Raw genomic sequence first — 20,329 nt, forward strand, 5'->3', positions numbered from 1 at the left:
TAAATATATCAAGTAAATATATCAATGTGGTTATATATCAATGTGGTTATACAGTAAATATATCAATGTGGTTATACAGTAAATATATCAATGTGGTTATATATATATCAATGTGGTTATACAGTAAATATATCAATGTGGTTATAGTACATATATCAATGTGGTTATATACATATATCAATGTGGTTATACAGTAAATATATCAATGTGGTTATATATATATCAATGTGGTTATACAGTACATATATCAATGTGGTTATACAGTACATATATCAATGTGGTTATATATATATCAATGTGGTTATATATATATATCAATGTGGTTATACAGTAAATATATCAATGTGGTTGTATATATTATATATATATTATCAATGTTATACAGTAAATATATCAATGTGGTTATACAGTACATATTCAATATATATATATCAATGTGGTTATACAGTACATATATCAATGTGGTTATCAATGTGGTTATATATATATCAATGTGGTTATATAAATATATCAATGTGGTTATACATATATCAATGTGGTTATATATATATATATCAATGTGGTTATACAGTACATATATCAATGTGGTTATATATATATCAATGTGGTTATATAGTAAATATATATATATCAAGTTATAAATATATCAATGTGGTTATACAGTAAATATATCAATGTGGTTATATCAAGTAAATATATCAATGTGGTTATACAGTAAATATATCAATGTGGTTATACAGTAAATATATCAATGTGGTTATACAGTAAATATATCAATGTGGTTATACAGTAAATATATCAATGTGGTTATACAGTACATATATCAGTGTGGTTATATATATATCAATGTGGGTATATATATATCAATGTGGTTATACAGTACATATACATTGGGGCAAAAAAGTATTTAGTCAGCCACCAATTGTGCATGTTCTCAACTTAAAAAGATGAGAGAGGCCTATAATTTTCATCAGGTAAACTTCAACTATGACAGACAAAATGAGAATATTTTTTTTTAAATGAATTTATTTGCAAATTTTGGTGGAAAATAAGTATTTGGTCACCTACAAACAAGCAAGATTTCTGGCTCTCACAGACCTGTAACTTCTTCTTTAAGAGGCTCCTCTGTCCTCCACTCGTTACATGTATTAATGGCACCTGTTTGAACTTGTTATCAGTATAAAAGACACCTGTCCACAACATCAAACAGTCACACTCCACTATGGCCGAGACCAAAGAGCTGTCAAAGGACACCAGAAACAAAATTGTAGACTTGCACTAGGCTGGGAAGACTGAATCTGCAATAGGTAAGCAGCTTGGTTTGAAGAAATCAACTGTGGGAGTAATTATTTGGAAAGACATACAAGACCACTGATAATCTCCCTCGATCTGGGGTTCCACGCAAGATCTCACCCCGTGGGGTCAAAATGATCACAAGAACGGTGAGCAAAAATCCCAAAACCACACGGGGGGACCTAGTGAATGACCTGCAGAGAGCTGGGACCAAAGTAACAAAGCCTACCATCAGTAACACACTACGCCACCAGGGACTCTGCAGTGCAAGACGTGTCCCCCTGCTTAAGCCAGTACATGTCCAGGCCCGTCTGAAGTTTGCGAGAGAATATGGACGATCCAGAAGAAGATTGGGAGAATGTCATATGGTCAGATGAAACCAAAATATAACTTTTTGGTAAAACCCAACTCGTCGTGTTTGGAGGACAAAGAATGCTGAGTTGCATCCAAAGAACACCATACCTACTGTGAAGCATGGGGGTGAAAACATCATGCTTTGGGGCTGTTTTTCTGCAAAGGGACCAGGACGACTGATCCGTGTAAAGGAAAGAATGAATGGGGCCATGTATCGTGAGATTTTGAGTGAAAACCTCCTTCCATCAGCAAGGGCATTGAAGATGAAATGTGGCTGCGTCTTTCAGCATGACAATGATCCCAAACACACCACCCGGGCAACGAAGGAGTGGCTTCGTAAGAAACATTTCAAGGTCCTGGAGTGGCAGGACATCCCTCCGTTAATATATTGAGGGAACCATTCTTTTCTCATTGATTGATTAAGAGGGAATATATTATGCAATCCATCAAATCATTACATTGAAGTGAGAGTCAGTCTTGGTGTTCCACTGACATGACACAATCTGGCTCAACCGCCATAACACAAACACAACACCACCACAACCTTTCCACAACACCACCACAACCTCTCCACAACACCACCACAACCTCCACAACACAGGACCATGGAGGGGAGGACGGCTCATAATAATGGTTGGAATGGAGTGAATGGAATGGTATCAAACACAGGAAACCATGTGTTTGATTAGTTCAACCACAACCTCTATAACGCAACCACACCACAACCACAACATCCGCAACACAACAACACCACAACGACAACCTCCGCAACACAACCCTACCATAACCACAACGTCCGCAACACAACAACAACCTCCACAACACAACTACACCACAACCACAAGCTCCGCAACACAACCACAACATCCGCAACACAACCACAACATCCGCAACACAACCACAACATCCGCAACACAACCACAACATCCGCAACACAACCACAACATCCGCAACACAACCACACCACAACTTCCACAACACAACCATACCATAAACACAATGTCAGCAACACAACCACACCACAACCTCCGCAACACAACCACGCCACAACCACAACCTCTACAACACAACCACACCACAACCACACCATTCCTGATTCCACAGCCAATGTGTGCTACTCTTTCCTTGGTCCCAGGGTGTCATATTGACATTAGTCCATTTCAAATTGGAATTCCAATCATAGAGTAGAGTAGAATGGCCTACAAATGAGGGTTCCCCTAGATCTACTATATCTAACTAGGAAGATAAAATTAAGCTCTTGCTAGATAATCTTCCTAGGACTCTGGACAGTTATTGTGAATGGGAATGCAGTCCTAGTCATTGTTAGTTAGTTATCTTGGACCGACTCTCTTCTCTGTATACATCAATTATGTCGCTCTTGCTGCTGGTGAGTCTCTGATCCACCTCTACGCAGACGACACCATTCTGTATACTTCTGGCCGTTCTTTGGACACTGTTAACAACCCTCCAGGCAAGCTTCAATGCCATTCAACTCTCCTTCCATGGCCTCCAATTGCTCTTAAATACAAGTAAAACTAAATGCATGCTCTTCAACCGATCGCTGCCTGCACCTGCCCACCTGTCCAACATCACTACTCTGGACGGCTCTGACTTAGAATACTTAGACAACTACAAATACCTAGGTGTCTGGTTAGACTGTAAACTCTCCTTCCAGACCCATATCAAACATCTCCAATCCAAAGTTAAATCTATAATTGGCTTCCTATTTCGCAACAAAGCATCCTTCACTCATGCTGCCAAACATACCCTTATAGAACTGACCATACTACCAATCCTCGACTTCGGCGATGTCATTTACAAAATAGCCTCCAATACCCTACTCAACAAATTGGATGCAGTCTATCACAGTGCAATCCGTTTTGTCACCAAAGCCCCATATACTACCCACCATTGCGACCTTTACTCTCTCGTTGGCTAGCCCTCGCTTCATACTCTTCGCCAAACCCACCGGCTCCATGTCATCTACAAGATCCTGCTAGGTAAAGTCCCCCCTTATCTCAGCTCGCTGGTCACCATAGCATCACCCACCTGTAGCACGCGCTCCAGCAGGTATATCTCTCTGGTCACCCCCAAAACCAATTCTTTCTTTGGCCACCTCTCCTTCCAGTTCTCTGCTGCCAATGACTGGAACAAACTACAAAAATCTCTGAAACTGGAAACACTTATCTCCCTCACTAGCTTTAAGCACCAGCTGTCAGAGCAGCTCACAGATTACTGCACCTGTACATAGCCCACTAATTTAGCTGTATTTATTTTATTTATTTAACATTATTTTTATCTCTACTTTGCACATTCTTCCCTTCAAATTTCATTCCAGTGTTTTACTTGCTATATTGTATTTACTTTGCCACCATGGCCTTTTTTTGCCTTTACCTCCCTTATCTCACCTCATTTGCTCACATCGTATATAGACTTGTTTATACTGTATGTTTGTTTTACTCCGCGTGTAACTCTGTGTCGTTGTATGTGTCGAACTGCTTTGCTTTATCTTGGCCAGGTCGCAATTGTAAATGAGAACTTGTTCTCAACTTGCCTACCTGGTTAAATAAAGGTGAAAAAAAAAATTGGGAATGGGAATGCAGTACCTAGTTATTGTGAATGGGAATGCAGTACCTAGTTATTGTGAATGGGAATGCAGTACCTAGTTATTGTGAATGGCAATGCAGTACCTAGTTATTGTGAATGGGATTGCAGTACCTAGTTATTGTGAATGGGATTGCAGTACCTAGTTATTATGAATGGGATTGCAGTACCTAGTTATTGTGAATGGGAATGCAGTACCTAGTTATTGTGAATGGGATTGCAGTACCTAGTTATTATGAATGGGAATGCAGTACCTAGTTATTATGAATGGGATTGCAGTACCTGAATGGGTTACCTTGTGAATGGGAATGCAGTACCTGCAGTACCTATTATGAATGGGATTGCAGTACCTAGTTATTGTGAATGGGAATGCAGTACCTAGTTATTGTGAATGGCAATGCAGTACCTAGTTATTGTGAATGGCAATGCAGTACCTAGTTATTGTGAATGGGATTGCAGTACCTAGTTATTGTGAATGGCAATGCAGTACCTAGTTATTGTGAATGGGAATGCAGTACCTAGTTATTGTGAATGGCAATGCAGTACCTAGTTATTGTAAATGGGAATGCAGTACCTAGTTATTGTGAATGGGATTGCAGTACCTCGTTATTATGAATGGGATTGCAGTACCTTGTTATTATGAATGGGAATGCAGTACCTAGTTATTATGAATGGGGGCGGCAGGGTAGCCTAGTGGTTAGAGCGTTAAACTAGTAACTGAAAGGTTGCAAGTTCAAATCCCCGAGCTGACAAGGTACAAATCTGTCGTTCTGCCCCTGAACAGGCAGTTGACCCACTGTTCCTAGGCCGTCATTGAAAATAAGAATTTGTTCTTAACTGACTTGCCTAGTTAAATAAAGGTTAAATAAAATGGGATTGCAGTACCTCTCGCTGCAAGATTTCCTCTAAACTGTGGTATATTCAATGTAGAATCCACTTAGAGGCTTAAAAAAGGGTTCTCCACTTAGAGGTATAAAACCTTTTCATTTAAGACCACGCTTTATGGATGATGTCCCTTCACACTACATCCCTACACACTAGATCCCTTCACACTAGATCCCTACACGCTAGATCTTGTTAGCTTGTCATCCCACACAACATCCATAAACCCAGCATCTACTCATCATGATGCCAAAACCAAGTAGAGAGAACACAGCATTTCCATGGCAACAGCGGCAGCGACATCGCTCCCCATCTCCCTCTCCCTCTCTCTCGCTCTCTCTCTCCCCTGTTCCAGTTCCTCTTCCTTATTGTGATATGTAACATCCAACACTGGTTCCCTGCTTGCTTACCTTTCTGCTGGTCAAACACGGATGACGCGCTGAACTCCATGGTCAAACTAAAACATCATCATCTGTCCAAAATCAACACTGAGACAAGAGACTAGAGATGCACATATGCCTCTGTTGAAAACCTCCCTCACACTGTAGCCCAAGACATCGCTCATCTGCTTCTCCTCCTCCTCTTCCCCCTCTTCTCTCACGTCTTCTACTGCCTTGAAGAGGGTTACATGACCAATATAAATCTTCATCCATCCATTCCAGGAAAGAAGAGAGGAGAGAGAAGAATTCCCCCAAGACAGTCTTGTGTTCCCCCTGTTTCTTGTTTCTTTTCCCCACTGAGGAGCGATTGATAAACGGGAGGGATGGAGAAATCAATCATCCATTGTCAGAGACAGCACAGAGCAGAGTGGAGGTAAGGTGGAGGCTACAGCAGCAGCTTGCCTAGCCAGGCGATGGAGGAAGAGATGTACAGCATGAATGAAAAGATTCACGACTGAAGTCTCACTGAGCATGTGCAAGACAGAGAGTCAAAACGCAGCCTGCCGGTGGTGAATGGGGATGTTTTCATTGTGGAGCCACTGACAGACTGAGCGACACACTCCCAAGTCAGCCACACAGCTACCCAGGCTGCATTAGTATGCACCTGAACCACACGGCCCCCTTCGAGAGGCTATTTTAAGGCCTCTATTCAGTTGACAGACGCTAAGCACCAGGAAGTGTCCTTTGATAATGTTGTGTATACTAGATACTCACTGGATTTAAAAGAGCATTTGGTATTGACAGAATGAAAACGGTATCAAATAAAATAAAATGTTATCAGTCGCTTACACACATATTTTACAGATGTTATCGCAGCTGCAGCGAAATGTTTATGTTTCCAGCTCCAACGGTGCAGTAATACCTAACAATATAAAAACAATACGGAACAAATCCCCAAAATTGAAAGAACTTAAGAAATATCAGAAGGAGCGATATCCGAGTCCGGGAGAAGTGAAAAGAAAGGGAAAATACATTTTCAATGTTTATTGTTGAAAAGCTTCTCTCAGCCAATACTCTTTAGGCAGCATAGGGAATGGGGGGGGGGGTTATTCATGATTTTCTATGTTTCAATGTGTACGAAGAACAAAGTTCACAGTATAAAGGCGTGTGAGACAAATCTAGGACCCATGAGTTTGTTCTCAGTAAAAAACAATAGAGGTCCATGCTCTCATGAGAGACATATTTTCATTCCATTCATAGTTATTGTGCTGCCGGTCACCATGGGAACCAGCAAGGAGTACTGTGGGAAGATTGCCTGGCTCCGCCTGGTTTCCAGGCTGACGTGTGAAAACCAAAATACCTCAAGGAATTCTCCTCAACATGTTCTCCTTTCATTATGCAAATGATATTGAATTAGGAGAATAGAATGCGTCGCTAATTGATATCACGGGAGTATGTAATTAATAAGCACCCCAGTTTGATCTGTATATAAAGTGTTATGAACATTTTCAAATAGGGTTGGTTAGGACAGGAGTCTTCAAGAATAAATTTGTATTTTCTTAATGTCTAATTGAAATATTGGACAATCCTACATTTTCACCTTGTGAAATAGATGAGCTGCATTCAATCTCTTTAAATATAGGCCCTAAGTGAAAACTAACAGCAGTAGTTGCTGTGACTGAGACCTGGCTCGATGGGTCAATTGAGGAGGATGAGGTTGAGCTACCGGGTTATAGCATTCATAGAATTGGCTTCAACTGAAACAGTGGCAGCATGTGTGTTTTTACTAGGAATTCTGTGTATTTTAACCCTCGTTCAGATCTAAGAATGGATGGTCTTGAGGTTGCATGGGTAGTTAAACTTCTTCCTAAATGTCGTCCTGTACTTGTTGGCCTCCTAAGCAGAATCATTTCTATGATTTACTTGAATCGAATGGCCGTGATCACAATGTATTTGCTGATAGAGGATGTATTCTGCTTGGCAAATGTGCAGTTATCACCCAAGAAAAGTACATTAGTAAATGCCCTGTATAACTATAATCACTTATTTGGACTAGAACAACTGATTGTTGAGCCAACCCATTTACATTTACATTTAAGTCATTTAGCAGACGCCCTTATCCAGAGCGACTTACAAATTGGTGCATTCACCTTATGACATCCAGTGGAACAGTCACTTTACAATAGTGCATCTAAATCTTAATGGGGGGGTGAGAAGGATTACTTATCCTATCCTAGGTATTCCTTAAAGAGGTGGGGTTTCAGGTGTCTCCAGAAGGATCAAGAGAACGTCTGTCAGTCAGGAGTCTTAAATATTGTTTTTTAGTGATCATATGGTAACCTACTGTACCTGTAAGAAATCCATAATGCTACTAGAGCCAGGTAATAAATACATGAATGTACGGTCTATGAAACAATACTCAAAATAACGTTTTGTAGAGTCCTTGGAAGTTTGGATTAGTCTCATGTACTAAACTGTGATGATTTTGATCAAGTTTGATATCTTTTTAAATGTCTGTTTCTGTACTCGACTCTCTGGCTCTGATGAAACAAATTAGAATCAAACAGCGGTCAGGGAGAAATGGATCACTTCCGAGATCTTAGACCTCATAAGGAATTTTTATTTTTTAAACCTTTATTTAACTAGGCAAGTCAGTTAAGAACAAATTCTTATTTTCAATGACGGCCTAGGAACAGTGGGTTAACTGCCTGTTCAGGGGCAGATGTTATGCTGGTGAATGAGGACCCAAAAGCGACTTAACGAAAACAGAGTCTTTATTCCAGTATTTGACAAAAGTAATAATCCTGGATATATCAAGGAGAAAACAAAACAGGAAAACTGAAATCCACTCGTCAGTAGCGAGGACTGACTGGAGACTCGACCATAGACTGCAGGTTGCTTCGGGAAGGCACCGACCATAGCAGACTAAGACACCTGCTCACACGCAGCATCTGAAGAAGGTAAAACACGACAGGGCGAGACAAGGACACAAAACAGCGAACATCATACAAGGATCCGACAAGGACAGAAGCAGAAAACAGAGGGAGAAATAGTGGCTCCAATCAGAGGGCAAAATAGGGGACAGGTGTGAAAAGAGTAAATGAGGTAGTTAGGAGAATGAGGAACAGCTGGGAGCAGGAACGGAACGATAGGGAGAGAGAGCGAGAGAGGGAGAGAGGGAGGGGAAGAGAGGGATAGAAAGAGGGAAAGAACCTAATAAGACCAGCAGAGGGAAACGAATAGAAGGGAAGCACAGAGACAAGACATGATAACCAATGACAAAACATGACAGTACCCCCCCACTCACCGAGCCCCTTCCTGGCGCACTCTAGGAGCAACCCTGGCGGCAACGGAGGAAGTCATAAAACAACGCCCAACGAGCTTGACGTGCATTAAGTCGTTTGGCAGAACGGATGTACTCAAGGTTCTTATGGTCAGTCCAAACGACAAAAGGAACGGTCGCCCCCTCCAACCACTGTCGCCATTCGCCTAGGGCTAAGCGGATGGCGAGCAGTTCGCGGTTACCCACATCATAGTTGCGTTCCGATGGCGACAGGCGATGAGAAAAATAAGCGCAAGGATGGACCTTATCGTCAGACTGGAAGCGCTGGGATAGAATGGCTCCCACGCCCACCTCTGAAGCGTCAACCTCGACAATGAATTGTTTAGTGACGTCAGGAGTAACAAGGATAGGAGCGGATGTAAAACGCTTCTTGAGGAGATCAAAAGCTCCCTGGGCGGAACCGGACCACTTAAAGCACGTCTTGACAGAAGTAAGAGCTGTGAGAGGGGCAGCAACTTGACCGAAATTACGAATGAAACGCCGATAGAAATTAGCGAAACCTAGAAAGCGCTGCAACTCGACACGTGACCTTGGAACGGGCCAATCACTGACAGCCTGGACCTTAGCGGGATCCATCTGAATGCCTTCAGCGGAAATAACAGAACCGAGAAATGTGACAGAGGAGACATGAAAGGCGCACTTCTCAGCCTTCACGTAGAGACAATTCTCTAAAAGGCTTTGGAGTACACGTCGAACGTGCTGAACATGAATCTCGAGTGACGGTGAAAAAATCAGGATATCGTCAAGGTAGACAAAAACAAAGATGTTCAGCATGTCTCTCAGTACATCATTAACTAATGCCTGAAAAACAGCTGGAGCATTAGCGAGACCGAACGGCAGAACCCGGTACTCAAAATGCCCTAACGGAGTGTTAAACGCCGTTTTCCACTCGTCCCCCTCTCTGATGCGCACGAGATGGTAAGCGTTACGAAGGTCCAACTTAGTAAAGAACCTGGCTCCCTGCAGAATTTCGAAGGCTGACGACATAAGGGGAAGCAGATAACGATTCTTAACCGTTATGTCATTCAGCCCTCGATAATCCACGCAGGGGCGCAGAGTACCGTCCTTCTTCTTAACAAAAAAAAACCCCGCTCCGGCGGGAGAGGAAGAAGGCACCACGGTGCCGGCGTCGAGAGAAACAGACAAATAACAAATAATCCTCGAGAGCCTTACGTTCGGGAGCCGACAGAGAGTATAGTCTACCCCGAGGGGGAGTGGTCCCCGGAAGGAGATCAATACAACAATCATACGACCGGTGAGGAGGAAGGGAGTTGGCTCTGGACCGACTGAAGACCGTGCGCAGATCATGATATTCCTCCGGCACTCCTGTCAAATCACCAGGTTCCTCCTGAGAAGAGGGGACAGAAGAAACAGGAGGGATAGCAGACATTAAACACTTCACATGACAAGAAACGTTCCAGGATAGGATAGAATTACTAGACCAATTAATAGAAGGATTATGACATACTAGCCAGGGATGACCCAAAACAACAGGTGTAAAAGGTGAACGAAAAATCAAAAAGGAAATGGTCTCACTGTGGTTACCAGATACTGTGAGGGTTAAAGGTAGTGTCTCATATCTGATACTGGGGAGAAGACTACCATCTAAGGCGAACATGGGCGTGGGCTTCCCTAACTGTCTGAGAGGAATGTCATGTTTCCGAGCCCATGCTTCGTCCATAAAACAACCCTCAGCCCCAGAGTCTATCAAGGCACTGCATGAAGCAGCCGAACCGGTCCAGCGTAGATGGACCGACAAGGTAGTACAGGATCTTGATGGAGAGACCTGAGTAGTAGCGCTCACCAGTAGCCCTCCGCTTACTGATGAGCTCTGGCTTTTACTGGACATGAATTGACAAAATGTCCAGCAGAACCGCAATAGAGGCAAAGGCGGTTGGTGATCCTCCGTTCCCTCTCCTTAGTCGAGATGCGAATACCTCCCACCTGCATGGGCTCAGTCTCTGAGCCGGAGGGAGGAGATGGTTGCGATGCGGAGAGGGGGAACACCGTTAACGCGAGCTCTCTTCCACGAGCTCGGTGACGAAGATCTACCCGTCGTTCTATGCGGATGGCGAGTGCAATCAAAGAGTCCACGCTGGAAGGAACCTCCCGGGAGAGAATCTCATCCTTAACCTCAGCGTGGAGTCCCTCCAGAAAACGAGCGAGCAACGCCGGCTCGTTCCAGTCACTAGAGGCAGCAAGAGTGCGAAACTCTATAGAGTAATCCGTTATGGATTGATCACCTTGACATAGGGAAGCCAGGGCCCTAGAAGCCTCCCTACCAAAAACTGAACGATCAAAAACCCGTATCATCTCCTCTTTAAAGTTCAGATAATTGTTAGAACACTCAGCCCTTGCCTCCCAGATAGCTGTGCCCCACTCTCGAGCCCGACCAGTAAGGAGTGAAATGACGTAAGCAATCCGAGCTCTCTCTTGAGTATGTGTTGGGTTGGAGAGAGAACACAATATCACACTGGGTGAGAAAGGAGCGGCACTCAGTGGGCTGCCCAGAGTAACATGGTGGGTTATTAACCCTAGGTTCCGGAGACTCGGAAGACCAGGAAGTAGCTGGTGGCACGAGACGAAGACTCTGAAACTGTCCTGAGATGTCGGAAACCTGAGCGGCCAGGGTCTCAACGGCATGACGAGCAGCAGACAATTCCTGCTCGTGTCTGCCGAGCATTGCTCCCTGGATCTCGACGGCAGTGTTACGAAAATCCGTAGTCGCTGGGTCCATTCTTGGTCGGATCCTTCTGTTATGCTGGTGAATGAGGACCCAAAAGCGACTTAACGAAAACAGAGTCTTTATTCCAGTATTTGACAAAAGTAATAATCCTGGATATATCAAGGAGAAAACAAAACAGGAAAACTGAAATCCACTCGTCAGTAGCGAGGACTGACTGGAGACTCGACCATAGACTGCAGGTTGCTTCGGGAAGGCACCGACCGTAGCAGACTAAGACACCTGCTCACACGCAGCATCTGAAGAAGGTAAAACACGACAGGGCGAGACAAGGACACAGAACAGCGAACATCATACAAGGATCCGACAAGGACAGAAGCGGAAAACAGAGGGAGAAATAGTGGCTCCAATCAGAGGGCAAAATAGGGGACAGGTGTGAAAAGAGTAAATGAGGTAGTTAGGAGAATGAGGAACAGCTGGGAGCAGGAACGGAACGATAGGGAGAGAGAGCGAGAGAGGGAGAGAGGGAGGGGAAGAGAGGGATAGAAAGAGGGAAAGAACCTAATAAGACCAGCAGAGGGAAACGAATAGAAGGGAAGCACAGAGACAAGACATGATAACCAATGACAAAACATGACAGCAGAACAACAGATTGTACCTTGTCAGCTCAGGGACTCAAACTTGCAACCTTTCGGTTACTAGTCCAACACTCTAACCACTAGGCTACCCTGCCGACCCAATAGGGATCGCTACCTGGCCAGATTCAGAAGGACACATCTACAACAATATTATGATGGTTATATTAACTGTAGAAACCAGGCAAGATACAAAATTGATAAAGCCAAATCCCAACATTATATAGATGCTATTAATGACAATTTACCATCAGCCTCGTAAACTATGGACAATGTTAAAGGACATTGGCTCAAAAACTCCCCCGTAAGGTAAAGTCCTGTAGTATTGGCCTGAATATTAATGATGTATTATATTATGACCAGGCAAAAGTTGCTAATTATTTTAACACATTTTTTTTACCACTATAGCTTCATCTCTGGTTAAGAAGTTACCCACCTGCTCTGGACACTATGTCCAGTCTTTCATTAACAACTTTTACCATAGCAAAGGTATCACAAATGATTAATTTGAGCTGTGCATGGTAACAGAGGACAAAGTTAACTACTATGCTTAATGAGCACAAACAAAGCAACTGGGCTGGATAACCTTCCTGCAAGATTCATAAAGGATAGTGCCTTGTGTCACCTCGAAAATTATAACGCATATTGTAAACCTTTCTATTAGTAGTGGTACATTTCCCAAGGATCTCAAAACAGCCCGGGTGGTTCCGCTCCACAAGAAGAGCAGTAGAACAAATGTAGGAAACTACATGCCTGTGTCGATCCTCAGCACCTTATACAAAGTTGTTGAGAGATTCGTTTTTTAATCAACTTGAGGGATACCTTCTTGAGCACAAACTTCTTTATGAACTCCAATCTGGCTTTAGAACAGTCCATTCAACAGATTACTTGCCTTGTCTACCTTTTTGACCACATTAAGCAGGAAAGTGAGAAGGGGAACTATACAGGTATGTTCATGTTAGACTTGCAGAAAGCTTTTGACACTGCAGACCATGATATTCTCCTGATGAAACTGAAATGCATGGGTCTAAACAATGTAACAGTGAATTGGTTTAGGTCTTATCTGATCAACAGAACACAAGTATGTAATGTGATGTTCTGTCAGAGGCCAAAGAAATATCCTGTGGAGTACCACAGGGATCTATTTTAGGGCCTCTCTTATTTCTTCTATACACTAATGATATGCCAGGTACAGTAGTACAAACTCCTGCTTTATGCTGATGATTCAGCCATACTGGTATGAGGGAATAATATAGTTTACACAGAGGAGACCCTGACTAAGAAATTGCATTTTGTTAGAGATCGGTTGACTGACAACAAATTGTCACTACATTTGGTAAAAACTAATGTCAGTTTTGGGCTGACAAGATAACAGTAAACTGTGCAGGCAAGGAGATTGCGTATAAAACAAGTGTATCTAATCTTTGTGTGTCCCTAGATCAATCCCTTTCTGGAGACCTGATTGTGTCATGTTTTGTCATATATTGTCATGTCTTGTCCTTGTGCTTCCCCTTCTGTTCGTTTCCCCCTGCTGGTCTTATTAGGTTCTTTCCCTCTTTCTATCCCTCTCTCTCCCCCTCCCTCTCTCCCTCTCTCTCTCTCTCTCTATCGTTCCGTTCCTGCTCCCAGCTGTTCCTCATTCTCCTAACTACCTCATTTACTCTTTCACACCTGTCCCCTATTTTGCCCTCTGATTAGAGTCCCTATTTCTCCCTCTGTTTTCCGCTTCTGTCCTTGTCGGATCCTTGTTTGATGTTCGCTGTTCTGTGTCCTTGTTCCGCCCTGTCGTGTTTTTGCCTTCTTCAGATGCTGCGTGTGAGCAGGTGTCTATGTCAGCTATGGCCGGTGCCTTCCCGAAGCGACCTGTAGTCTGTGGTCGCGTCTCCAGTCGTTCCTCTCTACTGACGAGTGGATTTCAGTTTTCCTGTTTTGCATTTACCTAAGATATATCCAGGATTATTGTTTTTGTTTAAGACTGGAATAAAGACTCTGTTTCTGTTAAGTCGCTTTTGGGTCCTCATTCACCAGCATAACAGAAGGATCCGACCAAGAATGGACCCAGCGACTACGGATTCTCTCTACTCTACTGTCGAGTTCCAGGGAGCGATGCTCGGCAGACACGAGCAGGAATTGTCTGCTGCTCGTCATGCCGTTGAGACCCTGGCCGCTCAGGTCTCCGACCTCTCAGGACAGTTTCAGAGTCTTCGTCTCGTGCCACCAGCTACTTCCTGGTCTTCCGAGTCTCCGGAACCTAGGGTTAATAACCCACCATGTTACTCTGGGCAGCCCACTGAGTGCCGCTCCTTTCTCACCCAGTGTGATATTGTGTTCTCTCTCCAGCCCAACACATACTCAAGAGAGAGAGCTCGGATCGCCTACGTCATATCACTCCTTACTGGTCGGGCTCGGGAGTGGGGCACAGCTATCTGGGAGGCAAGGGCTGAGTGTACTAACGATTATCTGAACTTTAAAGAGGAGATGATACGGGTTTTTGATCGTTCTGTTTTTGGGAAAGAAGCTTCATGGTCCCTGTCTTCCCTATGTCAAGGAAATCGATCCATAACGGATTACTCTATAGAGTTTCGCACTCTTGCTGCCTCCAGTAACTGGAACGAGCAGGCGTTGCTCGCTCGTTTTCTGGAGGGACTCCACGCTAAGGTTAAGGATGAGATTCTCTCCCGGGAGGTTCCATCCAGCGTGGATTCTTTGATTGAACTCGCTATTCGCATTGAACGACGGGTAGATCTTCATCACCGAGCTCATAGAAGAGAGCTCGCGTTAACTGTGTCTCCCCTCTCCCCGACACTACCATCTTTCCCCACTGACTCAGGTGTTGAACCCATGCAGCTGGGGGGTATTCGCATCTCGACTAAGGAGAGGGAACGGAGAATCACCAACCGCCTCTGTCTCTATTGCGGTTCCGCTGGTCATTTTGTCATTTCATGTCCAGTTAAAGGCCAGAGCTCATCAGTAAGCGGAGGGCGACTGATAAGCGCTACTACACTGTCCTCTCCGTCAAGTACCTGTACTACCTTGCCGGCAGCTTCCTGCAGTGCATTAATAGACTCTGGGGCGGAGGGCTGTTTTATGGACGAAGCCTGGGCTCGGGAACATGACATTCCTCTCAGACAGTTAGGGGAGCCCACGGTCATGTTCGCCTTGGATGGTAGTCCTCTCCCCAGTATATTATGTGAAACACTACCTTTAACCCTCACAGTATCTGGTAACCATAGTGAGACCATTTCTTTTTTGATTTTTTGTTCACCTTTTACACCTGTTGTTTTGGGTCATCCCTGGCTAGTGTGTCATAATCCTTCTTTTGATTGGTCTAGTAATTCTATCCTTTCCTGGAACGTTTCTTGTCATGTGAAATGTTTAATGTCTGCTATTCCTCCTGTTTCTTCTGCTCCCTCTTCACAGGAGGAACCTGGTGATTTGACAGGAGGGCCGGAGGAATATCAAATCAAATCAAATCAAATTTTATTTGTCACATACACATGGTTAGCAGATGTTAATGCGAGTGTAGCGAAATGCTTGTGCTTCATGATCTGCGCACGGTCTTCAGTCGGTCTAGAGCCACCTCCCTCCCTCCTCACCAGTCATATGATTGTTGTACTGATCTCTTTAAGAAGCGTTTTGCATCCGCTCCTATCCTTGTTGCACCTGACGTCACTAAACAGTTCATTGTCGAGGTAGACGCGTCGGGGGTGGGCGTGGGAGCCATTCTGTCCCAGCGCTCCCATACTGACGATGGGGTCCACCCTTGCGCGTATTTTTCTCATCGCCTGTCGCCGTCGGAACGTAACTATGATGTGGCTAACTGCGAACTGCTCGCCATCCGTTTAGCCTTAGGCGAATGGCGACAGTGGCGAATGGCGACAGTGGTTGGACTGACCAAAAGAACCTTGAGTACATCCGTTCTGCCAAACGACTCAATGCGCGTCAAGCTCGTTGGGCGTTGTTTTTCGCTCGTTTCGAGTTCGTGATTTCTTATCGCCCGGGTACTAAGAAAACCAAGCCTCATGCTTTATCCCGTCTCTTCAGTTCTTCTGTAGCGTCTACCGATCCCGAGGGGATTCTCCCTGAGTGGCGTGTTGTCGGGTTGAATGTCTGGGGAATTGAGAGACAGGTCAAGCAAGCACTCACTCACACTCCGTCGCCGCGCGCTTGTCCTAGTAACCTTCTTTTCGTTCCTGTCTCTACTCGTCTGGCTGTTCTTCAGTGGGCTCACTCTGCCAAGTTAGCTGGCCACCCCGGCGTTCGGGGTACGCTTGCTTCTATTCGCCAGCGGTTTTGGTGGCCTACTCAGGAGCGTGACACGCGCCGTTTCGTGGCTGCTTGTTCGGACTGTGCGCAGAATAAGTCCGGTAACTTTTTTCTGCTTCTGCTCCTGGTCTTGCTGGGTCTCAGTCTGTCCCCAGCCACCGCATCTCTCCTGCCCTTGCTGTGTCTCAGTCTGTCCCCTGCCACCGCATCTCTCCTGGTTCTGTTCCTGCACTTGCTGTGTCTCAGTCTGTCCACAGCCACCGCCTCTCTCCTGTTCCTGGTCTTAGCCTTGCTGTGTCTCAGTCTGTCCCTAGTTGTTACTCTCCTGGCCTGTTTGGTCCTTATTGCTCTAACGCTTACAGTTCTCTACCCGTGTCTCATTTTTATAAGAGTAATAGCCCTAGATTCCCTCTTCATCGTCTCCCGTTACGGTCCTGAGGAGAGGAGTTGGGTTCTTTCTCGGGACGTGCTGGACCGTTTGTTGATCTATGATTTCCTCCGTTGCCGCCAGGGTTCCTCCTCGAGTGCGCCAGGAGGCGCTCGGTGAGTGGGGGGGTACTGTCATGTTTTGTCATATATTGTCATGTCTTGTCCTTGTGCTTCCCCTTCTGTTCCTTTCCCCCTGCTGGTCTTATTAGGTTCTTTCCCTCTTTCTATCCCTCTCTCTCCCCCTCCCTCTCTCCTCTCTCCTCTCTCTCTCTCTCTCTCTCTCTCTCTCTCTCTCTCTCTCTCTCTCTCTCTCTCTCTCTCTCTCTATCGTTCCGTTCCTGCTCCCAGCTGTTCCTCATTCTCCTAACTACCTCATTTACTCTTTCACACCTGTCCCCTATTTTGCCCTCTGATTAGAGTCCCTATTTCTCCCTCTGTTTTCCGCTTCTGTCCTTGTCGGATCCTTGTTTGATGTTCGCTGTTCTGTGTCCTTGTTCCGCCCTGTCGTGTTTTACCTTCTTCAGATGCTGCGTGTGAGCAGGTGTCTATGTCAGCTACGGCCGGTGCCTTCCCGAAGCGACCTGTAGTCTGTGGTCGCGTCTCCAGTCGTTCCTCTCTACTGACGAGTGGATTTCAGTTTTCCTGTTTTGCATTTACCTAAGATATATCCAGGATTATTGTTTTTGTTTAAGACTGGAATAAAGACTCTGTTTCTGTTAAGTCGCTTTTGGGTCCTCATTCACCAGCATGAGGACCCAACAGGGGAAGTCCAAACAGGGAAAACACAAATCCTCTAGTTTAACAGGAGAGTCCCCCTTCTAGTTGTTGAGGAGAGTTGCAGGGCTAGCGGCAACAGACTGCAGGTCCCTTCGGGTAGGCGCGGGCCGTAGAGGATAGAGACACCTGCTCACACGTAGTATCTGATGACGAGGCAGAATACAACTGGACGGAACAAAAGCAAAGCAAACAGCAAACAAGAATCCGACAAGGACAGAAGCAGAAACAGAGAGAGAAATAGAGACTTAATCAGAGGGCAAAATAGGGGACAGGTGTGAAAGAGTAAACGAGGTCGTTAGGAGAATGAGGAACAGCTGGGAGCAGGAACGGAACGATAGAGAGAGAGAGGAATAGAGAGAGAGAAAGAAACCTAATAAGACCAGCAGGGGGAAACGAAGAGAAGAGAAAGCACAGGGACAAGACATGACAATACAATACATGACAAAAATGATCGCGCCCCAGGTTACATGAAAAACGACATTGATATGGTCTATAACCAACACAGTCACAAAACCAGAGCAACAGTAGTGTTATGTCTTGTAAAATCCCAAGAGTAAACAGTACTGCGAGGAGTACGTTTTTCCATACAGGCATTTGTCTATGGAATAGCCTTCCCTTGGAGATCAAGCATATAAGAAATAAAAATTGCTTTAAAAAGCAGGCAAAGTTTTTAATTTGGACAAGGTTGTCTAAGTAAGAGAAACCACTCCACTGACCCTTGTGGCCCTACTGCTGGTCAGGTGTATTTAATGTGAAATGAATAGGGTTGATTTTTGAGGTTAGGGAGAAGTGCAGTGACTAGTGGGACTTTTTTAGAATGTCAATATAAATGAATGTATTTATGGTTGTTTGTAGTTTTGTCTTGTCTTTTAATCATTATGTGTTATTGTTTTTACCATCAAGGACCACTTTGGAAACAAGCGTTTTAATTAACACTTACAAGTGATATCCTCTGGGTCCACATTGTGCATTTTGTTTTATATGTCTGTTACCCAAAATAAACTCAATTCAATTCAAATGCAGGACTTAAGCAAATGTAATTTGGGACCAGAAATCAGCCCAGGCATGTCTAACACACCAGCCCATTTTCAGTCAAACAATTATCATTTTGCGCTAAAAGCCCCAATTAAGACAGGCCCACTGGGCTAAAGATGGACCAGCCCATCTGGCATCTGTCTGAACTGCCATATAGCCCAATATAAATTACATTTAGAAGGTGTAATAACCATAGACTTTACAATAAGGATTAGCAGTTATTGTGTTTTGTCTGAGGTTTGTCTGACATCAAGGCACACATTTTTTCTGTCTTGTTATTGATTTAAGATTTACATGAGCGTAGTTATTGTCTTTATCCACTAGATGTCACTTCCACCTTGGGTGAGGTCGCCTTCTCTCTCGCTCGCGCGCTTGCTCTCTCGCTTGCTCTCTCGCTCTCTCTCTCTCTATCTCTCTCGCTCTTTCGCTCTTTCTCTCACTTCCTCTTTCTCCACACACACACACACACACACACACACACACACACACACACACACACACACACACACACACACACACACACACACACACACACACACACACACACACACACACACACACACACACACACACACACACACACACACACACACACACACACACACAGAGGCCTACACATACAAATAATAACTTGCAAGGATTGCCTGGGCAGAAAAGTTTGACTTCATAAGCCAAGAAAAAAGTTATTATTCTGATTTCTCTCAAACAATTTCGAAGTAAAGAAATGTCAAATCTTAAACTAAACAGCTTTAAAGGCGCAATCAGACATTTTTGGACTCATAAATGAACTATATGCACCCATTGATTCTTGAAGAATACAACTTGTAAATTCCTCATGAGCTTAGTTCAACAGTCACACCCTTTAGAACCCACTTTATAGACTCAAAACATGGTTAAAACTATCATTTTGATATCATGGATGGGCAGTCCTTGCATCCATAGCTCTGTTTATGAATTTGAGAATGGTAAAAAATGTCCAGCCCCATCCCTCAGCTTTTTTACTGAAACAGGGGCAGGGATTCCGATTTGTTATTGTTTTCACTGCTGATTGCCGCTTTAAGAGTCTCAGATTAGCCTGAATGAACATAGAATATCGGATCTATGCATCTGTTTTGCTTGCTGTTTAGGGTTTTAGAATGGGTTTCTACAGAGCACTTTGTGACATCTGCTGGTGTAAAAAGGGCTTTATAAATACATTTGATTCATTGATTGATACAAATGAGACTCCACAACCCAAACTATTTATTCAATTACATTTTTCCTTACTGTGTTCAATTGAGAAATGAGTTTCCTTTTCCTAAACTACAACATCGGTTGATAGGGGAAATTACAGGCCATATATTTTAGTACATCTCTGAGATGAAATACCATGGGAAACAATCTTTGATATAAGAGCTTGGTTTACATCATTAGAAAATGACACAGGAGCAGAACAAAAAGGACTGTCGATTTATTTTAATGATTTATACTGTATAAACAGTATATTGCATGTTTGTATACTTATTCTAAAAGGCGAAGACTTAGAATGTCTAGACAAAGAGAACTTGTGCATTTTTATGTTGGATAAACAAGTGCTGGGCAAACAGACAAGAGAAACATCATCCATAAACAGGAATTCGTAAGACTACATTTCCCCCCATTCTCTCTA

At 44.0% G+C, this 20,329-nt stretch overlaps 1 protein-coding gene across 2 annotated transcripts in view; it reads right to left on the reverse strand.

The window, feature by feature from the left end:
* Positions 1-6,101, reverse strand: part of ankrd55 (ankyrin repeat domain 55) — a 17,821-nt gene extending 11,720 nt beyond the window's left edge. For both annotated transcript variants that reach the window (XM_046290549.1, XM_046290548.1), the window contains exon 1: positions 5,544-6,101. In XM_046290549.1, the coding sequence (XP_046146505.1) occupies positions 5,544-5,583 (40 nt within the window). In that variant the 5' untranslated portion in view covers positions 5,584-6,101. The remainder of the gene's footprint in view (positions 1-5,543) is intronic.
* Positions 6,102-20,329: the final 14,228 nt, after the last annotated feature.

This window comes from Oncorhynchus gorbuscha, linkage group LG11, assembly GCF_021184085.1.
Source record: "Oncorhynchus gorbuscha isolate QuinsamMale2020 ecotype Even-year linkage group LG11, OgorEven_v1.0, whole genome shotgun sequence".
In the NCBI taxonomy this organism is placed as follows: Eukaryota; Metazoa; Chordata; class Actinopteri; order Salmoniformes; family Salmonidae; genus Oncorhynchus; species Oncorhynchus gorbuscha.